This window comes from Oenanthe melanoleuca, chromosome 3 (assembly GCF_029582105.1).
Source record: "Oenanthe melanoleuca isolate GR-GAL-2019-014 chromosome 3, OMel1.0, whole genome shotgun sequence".
NCBI lineage: Eukaryota > Metazoa > Chordata > Aves > Passeriformes > Muscicapidae > Oenanthe > Oenanthe melanoleuca.
Window position 1 is genome coordinate 82330108 of NC_079336.1, and position 17363 is coordinate 82347470.

Here is a 17363-nt window from a genome sequence, read left to right on the forward strand (position 1 = left end):
ATTTTAAATGCATTTTGAGTCAAATTCTTTTCATATAGCAGAGTTGTAGATTTTTTCCATAGTGTGTGCTTTTTTCCAAGTCTTCATTCTCTGTCAAGATGATGCTTGAAAGTCTTGAAGATTCTATGAAACTTGGTATATGTTACAGAGGCTTCTTGACTAGTGTCCTAAAACAAAACTATGAAACTACTTTGTGTAGTTCTGTTTCCTGTCCTTTACAACTGTTTTGTTAGCCTCAAGGATCAGCAAAATAGGACTGTTTTTCTAAAAAGAAATAAATAGCCTTTTATCTTCTCTGCCTAGAAGTCATTGAAATTCATGTTGCTGCTCTCTCTCAGGAACCAATAGTAGTTCAACAGATTTCTGAAATAATCAAGTATGAGCTTTGCTGTGAAAGCAATCATCATAGGTGTGTGAGTTAAAAATACTTTGAAGAGAAGGCCTGAATTCAGCACTCTGTCTGAAAATGAAAGAGAAATTTGCTCCTATACCTTTGTTCCACTGTCTCCAGTTTCCTAAAGTGTAGGTCTCAAAGATGTATGGCAAATTGACAAACTATTATCTAGTTTAGCACCTTCATGTTTGCAGAGTAGCAGCAGTTGCAGAGCCCATTAAATACCTAACTGCTCAGGGCTGTGGCCAGAAATTCATCTCTCATGACCTGATGCCTGTATCTGGCTGTCTTGGGCTGGGGAGGTGAGCACCATGGACAGGGGCTGCTCCCTGTCCAGCCAGAACACCTTTGGAACTATTTGCAAAATAATCTTGGTTGAATAATATGAAAGATCTAGGCTTTTTGGAGCAGCTTATGATCAGAGCAGCTTATGATCAGAAGTCGTTCATCTGTTTACTGGCCACCCCATTTCATCAGACTAGGTATTACACCAAAAACAATTTTCTGGATGTTATGGTAAATGTGGTATGGCATTTTCTGAGGGTCCAAAAGGGAAGTACTATCTGTAATATCTGTTTCACTCTGGATAAGAAGTGAGTAACCTGACTGTCATCACAGCAGTCTTCATGGCAAACGTGTGCAAGAAGCTGGTGATTTTTCTGCACACATCAGTAACCCAACATCAGGATATTGGCATTTCTCCTCACAAGTGGTTTAATCAGGAAAAGATTCACTGTTGGACTTTAATGTACACTCACTTTTTGTTGTGTAGTGTTTCTATGAGCAATTTCTTTGACTATCTTGTGTGAGTACCAGTGACAGATTTTAAGGGCAATTCTTAGCTAGCTGGCATAAGGGTGGGTTACAGCCGAACATCACACAAAACCTTTTGGCAAATGATATAACTTGAAAGGTACCACTGGGAAGATTTCAGTTGCATTCCAGGTCTTGTTTTTTCTTGTTTAGTGACTTAAAGGTGGATGAGTTATCTCTAGTTCATGCCTGGTAGATAGACCCAGAAGCAGATTGGCACTGACAAATTGGTTAGCAAATTATCCCATTTCTTTTGTATTTAATTGCATAAAATCGATGTTTAACACTTTCTTTACTGCTAATTCACCCTACCTAACAAATATAGCTGCTGTGTGGTTACTTTATTGAACTAAAAATACAGAGATAACAAAAGATTAATATGGAGGAAATCAGGCAGGCATTTGTTTTTAAAAAAGAGTTAACTTTGTTGCATTATAATCAGGTGGACAAAGTCTGGTTTTAAGGAAGTGTATGAAACAGAAAGGAAATCCTTTCCATTTCCTTCACATGCCCTTTATACGTAAAAAAGAGCAATGTGTATGGGACACTTGGCAAATTTTCAGTAAACGGTTGTCTAGGTGTTTAGAGTTACATAATTCTGAAAAGAAATTTTTTTAAAATCTTCTACTTCAGCTCTTTTCCTCTAACATTATTCAGAGGACACTTTTGATACATGCTCACCTTTCTAAACACAAATTCTCCTGCATAGATCTGCAGTGTTTGTAAAGATGCCTCTGTTTTATCCATATGTTCTTATCAATTTGTCAGTTTTTAGCTTTGCTTACAGACACTTTGCAGGTCTCACCAGACCTTTGTCCGGAAATGAGTACAGCCAAGATACATCTATATTTAGAGCATAACAAAATATAGTCTGATTTTCTGTCATGCACATTGTTTTATTCTAAATACTTTTTGCTGTTGACTTACTGGCAATGAGGTTTAATATTTTTTCAGGTGTTTTTTCATATGACACCTGTGAAATCTGCAATTTTTTTTTTCCTCTCTAGTAGTTTCTTTCAGCAATTTTGTTTTAAATCTCAACCCTTTTCTTTGGTATGAGCTCTTACACGTTTTTCTGGATAATATTTAATCTTCAGAATGTTTGTGGTTCTCTTTTAGCTACCAGGTCTCATTAGTGTTACCTTTCTTCCACAGACTGGAGAATTCTCGGCTCGCTTCCTCTTGAAGTTGCCTGTTGATTTCAGCAATATTCCTACATACCTTCTCAAGGTAAAAACAACTGTCTAAGTGGACAGTATTTATGAGAGAGTATGAATTATTGTAATCCCCTTAGTAATTATTTTGACTTACCTGCCTATGTGCTCTCCAACAGTTTGAAAATTCACCATTTCTAAGTCTGATTGGATTATATTTTGGAAAGGTGATGTTGGATACACTGTTGTTTTGTGGGCCACTTTAGTGGCATCTTTTACACGAATCTGTGGAATTTCATTATGTATAAGTGCTGGGATTTTTAATGAACAGTCTCAATTGTACCAGAAGTCTTGATAGTAGAAGCAGAAAAGCAAACTAAATATACCATTTCTTAACAGGGAATGAAGGCAAATTCTGGTTATTTTAAGTAAAAGCTTCAGTGATTACTTTCCTTCATTGTTCACAATGAACAGAAATTTGACCAGATACTTTTGAAAGTAGGGCTGTAGAGTATTTTTGCGAGTTAGGATAAAAAAAAATGTTTATTTCTTTGCTAAGAGGAGAAATTAAAACAGAAAAAGTAATTTGTGACAAACTACCACCATGGAAGAATTCTAAATGAGTGGATTTTAGAGCACAGGGGCTGTCTCTCTTTGAAGAAGCTACTGTGGAAGCCCGTCATCAGGTCAACGTTACTATATTTAGAGAACGCAATGAGAGATCTGTTTTTTTCTGTCTATCATGACTGTCAGAATAAAGAACTTCCACTGCAGACAAGGTTTGAGTCAGTTGATGTTGCCAGCATTCATCTTTCCTTTAAACCATGTGTCTGCCTTCTTTTGCTTTTAAATATTTGGACAGAGGAACAGCTACTTAATCTTTAAAAACTTATGTGTTGAGATGAAATTGTCCGTGTGGATTTCATTACCTCCTCTTTATCTTGTGGTTAGAGCTGTCTATAATTGCTAAATCACAACTCTGAGTCTTCAGTGTTTCACCAAATAAGATGTCTCAAGCTACAAACCGTGACAATAAAGGCAGGCACAACTGTAATCTTGACTAAAATTTTTTGGTTGCAGAGGTTATAATCCCATGATCTTTCTACCTTCTGTAGATTGTTTTCTGCTTGAATAATGAGCTGCTTCTCGAAAATATGCAGATACTTTCCGTAGCAGCTCTTCTCCCAGCTGCTGTCTTTCATTGGGCTTTATCTTCTCACTTGGTGGGAATGTTTCTGGTCAGATGTAAGAGGGTTGGCTAAGGCCTTTTTAAGAAGGTTGGTGTTAAGCAGGACAGCAACAGTTCACCTAGACTGCAGGATAGCTGTGATTTGCTTCTGAAAGACGTTGGGGAAGAAGGAAGACCAAAAATGTATAATGTGCTGTCTACTCCTGCCAGAACTCCCAAGTGCTGTATTTTTCAAGAGCAATTTTAAATGAGTCAAGAATTTCAGGACGAATGCTGAAGGAATATATTTTAATAGCTTCAGTTGCAGTGCTGTCTTGTACCTCTCTGTTCAGTTTCTGGGAAAACTTGCAGATTGGAAGGTGGTGTATGACTTATGAACCTGTCATCATGTAGGAACACCATGATAGTATCTGCTGTTGTTTCTGAAGAGTAATGTTTTAATGCATGATAGCATACTCCTCCTTCCTGTAATTCCCAGTCATGTTCACTAAACATCTTCTCTAAACAAGGTTTGTATACTGTGGGTAAATCATTACTGCTCCACAAGTCTTCTGGAGCTTAGTTCATCCTGAGTACTGAGTGATTCAGTAGTCTGAAGGAAAACACGTATTTATTTTGCGTACATGTGTAGTGTGAGGTGAAGAGACACACAGAGCAGGCAGCAGAAACAAAGTTTCCCAGACTGCCTTTATTTTGATGCTTCGTAGGTCTTAGTGTCTTAGCTTTTGGAGTTTTTAAATTAATGTATTTTTGTATGTTGTAGCCTGGATTTTTACAGCAGCGGATCCTTCTTAAGAGGCAATTACTAATGAAATCCTTAGTTTTCTTGATCAGGCTTCTACAGTGGAAGCTGGCAAGTTAACTGTCTGCAGTAGGAAAGTGACATGTAGTCTGGCTGAGTAGCCACAGGAGAAGAAATATTGTTGTATTCCAGAAGTATTTGTTGACAGTAGAAAAATAGCTTGATTTAAGCTACAGCATGGGTTATGGCAGGCAGGATCTTATACCCTTGCTGCCTTTAGCTTCCTGTTCTCTGAGCTGGATGAATGTCATCTCTTGTGACAACAACATAAACAATATAAATGCAGGTAGAATCATAACTACTCTGTTGTGATTTAAGTAATTGTGCACTGACTACTCTAAATTCATAAAGCTATTAAACAAAAAAGAGATTTTTTTTTTTTTTAAGCTGTCCATGCAGGTGGAAATAATTGTTAATATATTACCCTGAAAGGTGGAAGAGCAATCAGTAATTGAAGGCTGTTAGTGCATTAACAGCTTAATGTTTTACTGCAGAATTTAATGTGTTTGAATTATGTTCTAGTCTGTAGCACACCATACAGTGTGCAGTAGCTTCTCTGTAATGATTGGCAAAGTTCAAACATGTTGTGCTTTCTCTGACATCTTCTTTTTGATGTTTAATTAATACTACTTGTGTTAAAATCTGATGAAATATTAAAGACCATTTTTTTGCCTAATCAATCTCTCCTAGTATCCTAGTGATTTCTAATGCTTTTCTGGAGTTTTTATGGATGTCAGTAGGTCATCATGCTACAAGCAGGACTGTAAAGCTTTGTTTTATAAGCAAGTGCTTGGGGTTTGAGGATGTAAGCTGTGTGTTCAATATAAAGTGTTACTGAACCCTGATCTGAACCTCAAAATCTTTGGGGTTGTTGATTAAGCACTCTGGAATCATATGGTGTTATTCTGTCAACTTTGTACGGATTGTGGTGAGAGTACTTTTCCTATAAAGAATTGAAATTTGAAGGTGTAGCATAATTTGGATTGTTATGGACTGGAGAGGCAAATTTCCCAGGTTATTTCAAAGGTATTCATGGCACTAAATTTAAATTTGAGTTCAAGTGTGTGTATATTTTAAGTAAAATAACTGAGTATATTAAAAAGACTGAGGATAGTTAAAAGAGCAATGCAGAGTATACTGTTTCTTCCTTTGAATTCTAAAATTGTAGCAAAATTTCTTCAGCTTTCTAGTAAAATTTCTTCAGATTTTATTTAGTTGGAAACATAATACCTGTTATAATGTCTGCAGCAGGTAAATTCCTCTTCATAACTTCTCTTGGCATACTCCTTTACATTTGAAAGAAAAAAAGCATCATTGTGTATTTTCTATGCTAAAGAGCTATTCTAAAAGAAATGTTGGCTTACACTTAAAAAGCACATTAATTATTTTTTCTTTTAGAAAGTTATACTTTAATGCAAAGTTTTTTAATTGAATGTGGACCTTTGTATCCACTTTCAGATTGTTTTCTTATGCAAATCCATTTGATATAAGTGGAAACTTTGTGTTGAAACAGCCACAGAATCAAGTCGATGGCTCAAACTACTGCAAAGTTTATGATAAATCTTTCATTAAGATTCGCTTATTTGAAAATAATGTGGCTTTGGCTCAAGAAAATCCTTCTGTACTTTGCCTTTTATTTGCAGTTGGATATTTAATCGGCATGTTCATTTTGAATTAAATTCTTTTCTGTTGGTTGCAGCATTTTTAATTTTCTCCGCAGTATTTTATAAAGGGAAGTATTCACTGTACTCGTTTTGGGAGTCAGTCTCTAGTTCACATTTCTGCCTCTTTACAAATACTGTGTACTCCACCATAATAAAAAATGTAGTAGGCTCAACATCTAAAATACCTCTTCAAATTTTCATAGAATTTTTTAGGTTAGAAAAGATCATGAAGTTGAATCATTAACCTAGCACTGCCAGGTCCACTAATAACCCCATGCCCAATCAAACCACTCCACCATCCCTAAGTGTCCTTCTGCACATCAAATGAGCACTTCCAGAGGTGGTGACTCCACCACATCTCTGGGCAGCCAGTTCCAGTGCCTGATCGCTCTTTCAGTGAAGAAGCTTTTCCTGATATCCAATCTAAACCTCCTCTGCAACTTGGGGCCATTTCCTCTTCTCCTGTTACTTGTTACCTGGGAAAAGAGGCTGACCCTCACCTTATTACAACCTCATTTCAGGTGTTTGTAGAGAGAGATAAGGGTCCTCCTTTAACCTCAAATTCTCCAGAATAAACAGCCCCAGATGCCTTGTCCACTCATCATAAGAGCTCCAGACCCTGCCCCAGCTCTGCTGCCCTTCTCTGGACACTACCCATCACCTCAATGTCCTTCTTGTAGTGAGGGGGCCACAACTGGACACAGCACTCGAGATGTGGCCTCACCAGTGCTGAGTACAAGGGCATGGTCACTGCCCTGCTCCTGCTGGCCATGCTATTGCTGACACAAGTCAGGATGCCGTGGACCTTCTTGGCTATCTAGGTACATTCATTCTGTGTGGTTTTGTTTCTTTCTTGGTGATTTTTGTCAGGAAGGGGCATGCATGTAATCATAATGATAAATCATTAAAAACCTCCAATCAGTAATTTACAGATCATACTTGTTTACGTGACTGTAGTATTAGTGGATTTCAGAGTACGTTGCCGGTGATGCTGTTCAAAACAAGACATTTAGTATTTTTCTTCCTATTTCCGAGGGGCATTTAATGTTTTGACTAAATAAGATGTTCCCTGATTACCACCACCTTCTTATATTATCTTTTAAAGTACTCATTTCCTATTTCCTATTTATGTACCTGCTTGCTGTGCTCTGCTGAATAGCTAATATGAGGACTAGTTTAGCTATGATGCTGTGACCAGCAACTTCCCAATAATTTCTCAGTATTGAAGTGTAAAGGAAATATGCAACACAGGCCTGTTTCTTTAGATGCTTTTTTTTTTTTTTTTTTTTTTTTTTTTTTTTTTTTTGTGATGACCATTGTATTTAGTGCATATCTTCTAGAACTGAAATAAATAACAGACATTGTCTAGACACATTGCCAGGGGCCAAACAGTTGTGTGTAAGACTGTCAATGGAAGAGGTTTATCCTCAAGTTGAAATTGAAAGATAAGAACATATTTGTGTTTTTTTCCTTAGTCTGATTTCATCATTTGGAAGTCTCTTAAAAGACTTCACTGCAACTTTTGTTTACAGCGTAGACCAAATTCCAGGTGAAAAGACTGCAATATTTGTCTGTGTTTGAGTAATTCGCTACAGTACAGAACAAACAAAAATGTAATATGCAGGGTCAAATGAGACTTTTTTCCAGGCCAGTTTCTTTACTGTTGTGCTTTAGCAGTTTGATTTATTTGACAGTATTTGTGTTAAATTGCTGTAAATACCAAAACACAAATGCACTTGTATAAAAAGTTCTAATGCTGTTTTTAAAACTTGAGCTAAATATTCTGAAGAAGAATTGTATTTTCTTTTGCTTTTAAACTTCATTGATTTTGTTTGTAGATGACTAGCTAAAACCTGATGTGTGGTGTGTTGAGGTCACAACAGTGGCGAGAATGATGTGGAGTTCAGGTCTGACTTGATCTTTTTGCACTGGACTGCTTTAGTCTGTGCCAGGCAGCTACCTCTCAAAGGAACATAGAATGTTATACAGCATATACTATTTCTGTTGTGTTGGATAGAATGTTGGACCTGCATACCATATGAAGCTTGTCAGGTCTGTGGTGCCTGGTGTCATTTTACCTCTTTTACCAATAGCAAACTGGAAGTTTATAAGGCTGATGGATAATCCCAAAATAATATGTAGTCCTTATAATTCACAATACTCTGACCATGCTTTATATAGAGATCTTTTAAGCTAATTTAGGTTGCTGTTAATATTATATTGATTAAGACTTTGTGACAAAGACACAAAGTTAACTTCATGAATTGCATTCCATGAAGTATTCCTTGCCTTGAAATGTATGCATTTGGAGCAAATAGTTTATATCTTGAAAGTAGATGACAGTATGATATTCACTAGATTGGTAACTATACCAACATTAACTTACTTAAACAGAATTTTGGATCATCAAAGATTGTCTGGGCTTCTTCTGTAATAAAGGCAAACTTTGTAACACACAATTATAATGAGCCATTCAGATTTTAGATTAGAAATGGGTCTGTGCAAGTTAGTACTGGCAGTATTTGAAACAGTAGTGTTTGTAGCAGCTGAAGACAGTAAATTGCATGATCTAGAGGCTGGGAAAATGTAAGCTGTGTGTGCAGAAGATAGATACAGTAATAGATGTAACTATTATCAGTAATAGATGTCACTGATGCTTTTCTCTTAGAGTTTTTCATTTTAGCCTGTGCTACTGCAGTAATCTGTGGTTTATTTTTGCTGTCCACGTTTTTCATTGAAAATAACAACAAAGCACCAGTGAGGAAGTGCTCCTTCAGCTTGATACCTTGGTTATTGTCAGTTTAGCAGTAGCCAGTGCCTGAAGCAGGCAAAACTCCAAGCACTGGACCTTATGTGTTGACTGGCCAAAAATAAAATGGGGAGGAGGAAAAAAGAGTTTTCATATCTTCCGTGTCTTTGTGAAAAGTTTCTGGTAGTTTAAAAAGTTGTGGAATCAGAAAACTAGACTCTTCTGGTGCTGAAATATTTTAAGTGTCTAGTTTTTCGTTATAGCTTAAAAAACATAAATTTATTTTGCAAGATATTTCACTTGTCACTACAGGTGAAAGTGTATAAAATCTTTCATATTCCAGTGTATTGTGCTTCTTGGCTGGTCTTACTATTGCAGGTGTACTATTGACCTCACAGAGTTTTTCAGTTCTTATTTTGTCACAGAATCTACTGATTCTGGTGTTGGAGAGTTAAAAGTAAAGTGATAACTGCTTTAGTTCAGTGAAGCTGCAGAAATACTTACAGACACTATGATTTAATTAGTCATCCTTTCATGACTTTGTTCTTAATATCTTCTGCCCACAAACCAAGGGAAGCAAATCTCTATAAAAGTGTCCTTTATGATTAAAATGTATTACATTTGAATTCTGGGAGAAAAAAAAAAAAAAATCCCTTCATTCTCACTAAATTTATTAGTACAGCTTTTCCAGAACAAGATGGCTTGTTTGTAGCATCTAGTCACTAAAACCACATAAAACATGTTAGTGTCAGGAGCACCTTAAGTTCCATATGCTGAAAGCCAAAAGCAATCTTTTAAAATCAGCTTTTTCTGTAATTTGTTGGAAGATTTTGTTAATAAGATCTGTCAACTGGAACAGCTCATTCTGCACAGCTGATGATTTTTATAGGTTATGATCTTAATATGAATCATAGTCCCCAATCAACTGTATTTCTGATGACAGTTTTTTTTTTATTTTTAAGCATTTTATTTTTATAATGCAATAGTATATGACCACCACATCTACTAATAAATCTTACCATATTCATCTCAATTTCTGTGAATTCTCCTCAAATTTGGTGGAACTATTAATTTGCTATTCAGATATGACTAGAGATAGGGAGATTTTCCTTAATTTTCTTTAAAAAATTAAGAAAAATAAGTTAAAAAGAGCAGCTTTTGAAACCCATTTTGCATCTGGTGGGAAAGTTTATAGACACGTTATGTTGCGTGACTTGGTTCAGATTTACTGCCTTGTTAGGGCTTGTAATTTGTACTATTGCTGTGCATTTGCATTTTATGTATTGCATAGGAAGAATGGAATTCAATAGCCATAAAAATAATTGCAGGTTATTACATAATGATGGTGCTTGTTTTATCTGTCATGGGCCGCCCATAGTATGTAGAACAAGCAATGTACAGTGGTCTTAAACTGGGAAGTGGATCTTGGAAATACGTATTTTTAGAACTCTTGCAATCATTCTCCACTGCTGTTTCTTCTTGAAGGAAAAAATATTTGAGAAGTTGTCAAGCATAGAATTTGAAGGCAGCAAATAATCTGTACAACTCATGAAGCAGCAAATCTGTGTTTGCAAAAACAGAAATGCATAAAGCATGATGATAGGGTTTTAATGAGGGATGTTTCCATGCTGAGCCCACAGCCCCTTTCTACTATTGGGACTTTCTAAGGCTTCAGATCAGGGCATAAATCCTACAGCAGCTCATATATTGACATTTTAATATAGGTTTTATTTATAAAAGTGCCAGTTGCTGTTACAAGGGCTGGGTTGGTTTAATGTTCTGGGGTTCTTTTGTTCTGGTTTTCAGCTTACTAGACCATGTCTTCTTAAGAAAGAATACTATTAACAGGGATGTACGTCTGTATGGTGATTTATATAATTCTTAGTCATGCTTGGTTTGAATGCTGTGATTTGCATTTGTTTTTGTTTTTTTTTTTAGTTAAATATACAAAATCTTTTAATGGCTGTCAGTCCTAAAAAGAGGTTTCATATGTTTGGGGTTTTCTTAAAATATATGTCTGTAAAATAACCATGTAGTAGTGTGTGAAATACTGTTCAGTTATACTTGATTTCATGGGTTTAGAGATTTAAGCCAAAAATAAAAATAAAAAAAAATTTAGGCTTTACCATTGAAACAGTAACTCTCAGCAGTAAACATACTGAGATTGACTGATCTACCACTTTTATTTTTCTCTAATTGGTACTGGCAATGTCGTTAATCATAATACCATAAAACATAAACTAAAAATACAAAAAAATATGATGTTTTCTTCCATGTTACTAAAAGAATGCACAGCATTTTGTTCACCAGTTGCTAGCTAATAATGTGCCATGTTCCTATAAAGCATTTATTTTCTATAGTGACTTCTTTTTAGGAAGGTTCTTGCTAGTTTACAGAAAGTGTATAGAGGTATTTTCTCTTTTAGAAGGAGACTTTAGATGGAGAAGGCTAAAGGAAAGTCTGCCTTTTCTAGCAGCATCTCAGTGAGACAGTGAAAGAACAACAAATAAAACTTAGACCTCTTGACTCTCTATTTCTGTTTTAACAGTTTAGGTGTTCATGCTAGAACTTGTATGTCTTTCATGTGCTGGGACCTGTAATCATTGCAAACAGCACATCCATGGGAGAGAAGGGGCAGCAGGGAGGAGCATTAATTGGGCTTCATTGGGTGCAATTAGGTGCACTCCTTAGGCCTTAGCAAGTTACCAGTACATCAAAATTTGGGCAAAAAGATGTCCATGAATTAAATGTTGGTTTTGAGTTGCGTAATGGACTGTCTGGAATGCACATATAACACTTAAGTATACCCATATAATACCATTAGGGAGTCCTTCTGGTGAAGGAAAATAGGGAAATAGAGTTAAACTGATGATGCTGTTCCATCTCTTGCCATTTTAATGATCTGCTTTTGTAGTTATCTTAAGTAATAAACTACTGAAATATATGTGCCTTTAATATATCGGAATGTGTTGGACATATCGGTGTTTTAGTCTGTGTTTTACAGTTACATCTTTCCTGGTGTAGAAAAATATTAGAGAAATATGACTGACGTCTTGACTAAAACTGATGACTGACTGATGGTATGTAAATAATCAGCAATTCATTTGCAAAACCCTGAGGACAATGTGTTGGTTAACAAAGAATAAACACGCTCATTCCAAATTATTATTCTCATTGTTTAGCATTTATAATGTGTGTCCTAGATAAAATCATTAATTTTATCTCACTTCACCTAGCCTCATTACTTTTTTTTTAAGTAATAAATCTTATTTAATTTTCTTTTTACTATTGTTAAGGGATTAGATAAGCCCTTGAAATATAGGTCAGATTATACTCGGGTTCCAGTTTAGACATACATGTAGGTATTGTTATTTTTTCTCCCTTCATAGGTTAGATGAAATTAGTAACTGATCATCTCACAGGTTCTAATTTTATATATTGTTCATAGGAGTTGTAACATATGATAAAAAACTTCTATTTTTCAGACAGGACTTGAAACACAAGCTAGGTATTCTGCAAATTCAGAGTGGAATCCTGAGCTGTGAGTAGAAGGCTTGTCCAAGGCTTTAACCAGAGCAAGTTCTTCCTCTCCCCTCTCTCTATTATCTTCACAATTCATCACAATTCAAATCGGCAGTCATTTTGACACACTTTCCTTGAAGGGAAAACAAGCACCCCGTGTCAACAGAGAGTTGTGTGACTTCAGAGTTGCTGGAGATTTTCCTCCTAGGCCATTTTCCTACTATTCTGGGTTCTTACTCTTGTGCTGCTGTAACATTCTTTACTATTCTTGAGTGTTTTAAGGTGATTTTGGACACCTCTTCACATTTGGACAAAAACTGTATCTCTGAAGATACTTAGAACTTCAATTTTACCTTCTTTCTAAAGTTCACAGAATTAAGCTGTGTTCTGCATGAAAGAAAAGCATTGTATCTGTTTCACTTATTTAAAAAAAATTGAAAAGCAAATAAATTGCAGAGCAGAGACCAGAGTACATGCAATCTGACTCGCAGTCTGTATGAGAAATATTTAAACTAAAATACAATTTTAATGTTATATTCTTGAGGCTGTGTTTCATCTTTGTTTACAAATGGAACACTTACCTTTCTAGGTGGAATGTAGTTCTTTGTGTATCCATTTCATTTTATGCATATCGTTTATTTTGCCAATGTCAATAAAAGGCTGTTAAAATGGCAGTAATTTCTAGGCTTTGTTCTGTGTAATTAACCTTGACTGCACTCGAGCTACTGAACAGAAGAGCAGATTCTCTTGTATTAATATTCTTTTTTACTTGACGACTCAAACTCCCTTTTCAAAATCAGGAATTTTTGAAACTTTATTTCAAGATGTGTAAATTGTATGTGGATATTATTTGTTTTGCAGAAATAAAAGACTGAGGTGTTAATAGTACAGTACTTTAGGACTGAATGCTTTTTGTGCTCTTCTAAAACAAAAGAAGTGTTGGAATGAAATTGCCAGAGAGATTCTCTTGATGCAATAGCAAATGTTTCATAAGAAGCTGTGAAACTGAATTTGTAATAAACAAGACTGGCATTTTACGACTGTGTTCTTGTGGCATCAGTTTTACTGTATGGCAACAACTTAATAGCTAAAATATTCTCTTTGTTTCTTTTTTGTTGTTGTTGTTTACCACACGTTGCCAGTTCTTTCTTGAAAAGATGTGTGATCAAACTTCAGGCCCATTTACAGGCCTTCAGGCAATGATAATATCACATTTAGGAGACTATACCTATTAAAGCAACTTGGAGGCATATATTACTTCTCTGACTCATGTGAGACAGCATTGCAGTATGCAGAATTACTTCTCCTTGGCCTCTATTTATGAATTTTGTGAATACAGCTGAATAAACTTATCCCTCCTGGAAGAACAGTGCAGAAAGTTATATGCCACTGATACAAAAATGTTATCACTGTTACAAGAAGGTGAGTGTGTATGAATAAGCATTATGTTAATATAGTGCTACAATACTGAATATAAAAGAAGATATAGCACAAAGAGATATTTAAGTAGAGAAGAACTGAGAGTCATTCGAAGCCTATTAAGAGCAGAGATCCATGTAAGATTGAAAATATTGCAGTCTCCTTGTTTTGGAAGGATGTATTCCCAGGAAACTTGGAAAATTTTAATAATGATCTGTATAAATGGCATTTGAAAGAAGAAATTTAATCAATTTTGCAATGCTCTTTATCAAGACAAAGTAAGTGTGCTTAGAAGGACTTCTCTTCTAGAGCAGTTTTTTTAGTGCATACAGATGTAGATTTTAAGTAAAATTGCCGCATTTGTGAGCAGTAGAAATAGTAAAGCTGCATTTTGTACAGGTTGAATCCCTCATCTTCTTGAATTGCTGCACAATGCTGTTATTGTTCTCCCATATGTTCTGTGTAGGGATTTATCACATGAAAAGATGAGAAGTGTTTTCACTATTTGGCTCCCCTTTTGCTGCCTTTCATAGCAAACTGAATTACCTGTTACAGCATTTGGTGGAATAACAAGTTGTGTCTCTCCTCTGCCTGACTGCTTATCTTCATAGAGCTTCTATGAACTTAATTACCTTTTGAGACTAAAAACAGGTCAGGGAAAGAAACAGAGTGGGGAGGCATCTGAAGAGAGTGGCAACATATATGCTGAATCTGAAACTAAATTAAAAGGGAAAAAAATTATTACATAATGTCTTCACTAGAATGAAAATCTTTATGTCATTCAGAATCTTTTCATCATCCAACAAGTTTTAGAACAACTTAGCTCAATGAATGCACAAGTAGAATATTTACACTTGCTTAGCACCAAGGCATTTAGTTGAATTTTTTTTGTCAACTCCTTCCTGCACTTAATCATCTATCAGTGTTGTTTAAATCAATTTGGGAATGCCTATCTAAGGATTGTACAATTTAAATCTTTAGTCAAGTAGTCCATTTGGGAACATTTGTGATAGATCGTGGTGTAGCTGATTTTCTTCTTCCTCCACTGAGTTAATCATCACTGTTACTGTGAAGGAAATCTCTTTTAATGTAAGCTGAAAGAATCAATAGTAAGTTTCCAATATGAAGACTGTTAACTGCTCGTTTAATATGCAAAAGCTATTTTGGGGTTGGACGGAAAAAACAAGAGTCTGAATTTGTAGAGAAAGATGAATAATCTCTGCATTACCATATTAAGGCAATTTTGGAATGTACTTTCAATTAAGATATTTACAGCTGTACAAAACATTAGTGTTTTTTGAATCACAGAGAAAGACTGGAAACAAGTCTTATCTCTTCATCTTTGTGTTCTAATTTTGTATTCTTTGAAAAATACAATGAAAAAGATTCTTCTTGAGATTAATATTTTGGAAGCTTACTACATGCAAACTTTTGAAAACACTAGTTTGAAACTTTTACAGTATTGTCTCCAGATATTTATTTGTTTCTCCTGTGCATGAGAGTGTTCAGATCTTTGCAAAACTGTTGTGCAGAAAACAAAGTATTTGGGAATGCTCAATTTATCACTTCATATAAATTATTAGTTCAAGACTGTTTCTTTTTTTTTTTTTTTTTAATGCACCATTATTTGCAATCCAGCTTCTAACACACTGAGAGCTAGACAGATACGGAGCCATGCATTTATTAATGCTGATTGAGAAGGAAATATTTAAAAATTGACAAAAATACCTTGACAGTGTCCTGCTGAGTAACCATCTACAAATATATTAATTCCATTATTTTAATGGACTCCTTTCTTGATTAATCACTGACCTTATTCTCTTAAGCATATTTGTCAGGACATGTCTTCCTAACAAATCTGTTCAGCCTGGAGCATGTGAAGCATCATCCTCATCTTCAAACTGTGTTAAGTCAAGAAAGTGTTGTGATAATGTGGGCATTGCTAGTCCAAGAACATTTAGAACCTTGGGATCTTTTTAACCATAAAAGGATGTCTGTTATACTTTCTTGTTTGGTACAAGTTGGAAGGGAATGAAAAAAAATACAGAAGGAATTTTTATTGCTGAGAAGCATTTCCCTCCAAATAGCACATGAAGGAATACCGTGTCTGAAAAAAGATTTTGTTGGCAGGGGAAGAAGTGGTCTGATAAATGTTGCTGATTAATGATTTAGCTTTAAATGACTATTGGATATAAAACTCAAATTTTTCTACCATCAAAAATATAGAAAATTAATTTTTAGAGAACTACTTTTTTCTTCTGTTTGTGTAAATCCTTCTCTGGATACTAGGCTTGATTTCTTCTATTATCTTTTTTCCCACCATAGTTAGAGACTGTTATCGATTGCATTTGTTTAGAAGCTTGTTTGTAAAATGAAGAAAAAGTAAAAGAACTTCATGTATATGTTCCAGGAATTTGCATATGAATATAAGAGTTTTTCAGTGCAGTTTTAACCTGGTTGTGTACAAGCATAATTGTAAGCAAAATGTTTATTTATTGTTTTTCAAAATGTTTTGTATTTCTTTTGAGACTTATGACAATTTACTGGGTGTTGATATCTATGGTGGGAAAATGATGCATTTTATTTTAAGATTGTGAATCATAAAATAAGCTCAAAAGTGAAGACGTACTATTTTTCAATTTGCATTCCATTTTTAACAGTAATGCCAGAATTCCCAGATTCACCTTCAAGTGACCAAAACTGTTGAGCATAAAAAGAGAACAGTATGTGTCCTTTGCATCCCTGTGTGTCCATGGTTGGTGCACAGATTGTTGTATTACAAATAAATAGTTTAGTGTATTACCAAATGTCTTTAAAGCCTCAAAGTGAGCATCAGTATCTTCTCTTTCCTTGTCATTATGGGATTATCAACGTGAAGGATCAGGAAGAACAATTTTTATATTTTTTGTTTCTACTGAGGTTCTTAAAGAGATTCCTTTTGATGCTGAGAGGGCAAGTCACATAATTTCTTGGGTTTTATATAAAACAAGGGGCAAATATTTAAAACGTATTAGTGACCTACAGTTCCAAATGTATACAATGTTTTGATTCTTACTGCAGTCTTAAATTTCTTTATACAACAAATTATTGGTTGCTCAGCTATTCAGTGGTTTAGAAGCATTTACATGCTGAAAAGCAGGTAGGCAACTTTTCAATAAATGAATTTATGCTTAATGTGTGCTTGTAATTTCAGAGCATTAAAATGATTCTTTTTTTTTTCTTGGTTAGTTTTTAAATTGTTTTCTCTAAAGGACTAGAGCAATGAGAGTAAAGTTTACTGTTTTCTGTTGTATTTTTCCTAAAGTGTGTTTTATGGGAAGTTAGATATGATGCAAATATGAGGTGTAAAACATAGACTTTGATCAATAAAGCCTACAAAGCAATATATTTATAGATAATTACACAGTATGGAATGCAAATTGCCATATTACTCTTTGGAAGGATGATGGGTCTTTACTAAATCTAGATTATAATTTTTTCTTACACGAATACTGAAAACAATAGTACATTTACAAAGATTAACTGATGATTCAGCAATGAGAAAAAGTCACTTGCATTTGGAAGCAAATCACTGATGTATCCAAATGTCATAAAAAATTTGATTTCCAGCTTTAAATCACAGTTTTGGCTCTAGTGAAGAGCAGGTGTATACCTCAT

General features: G+C 35.0%; 1 protein-coding gene across 2 annotated transcripts in view; it reads left to right on the plus strand.

Moving 5' to 3' along the window:
* The window catches only part of BABAM2 (BRISC and BRCA1 A complex member 2), a 162359-nt gene that overhangs the window by 51068 nt on the left and 93928 nt on the right, over positions 1-17363 (plus strand). For both annotated transcript variants that reach the window (XM_056489005.1, XM_056489006.1), the window contains one exon: positions 2363-2437. In XM_056489005.1, the coding sequence (XP_056344980.1) occupies positions 2363-2437 (75 nt within the window). The remainder of the gene's footprint in view (positions 1-2362; positions 2438-17363) is intronic.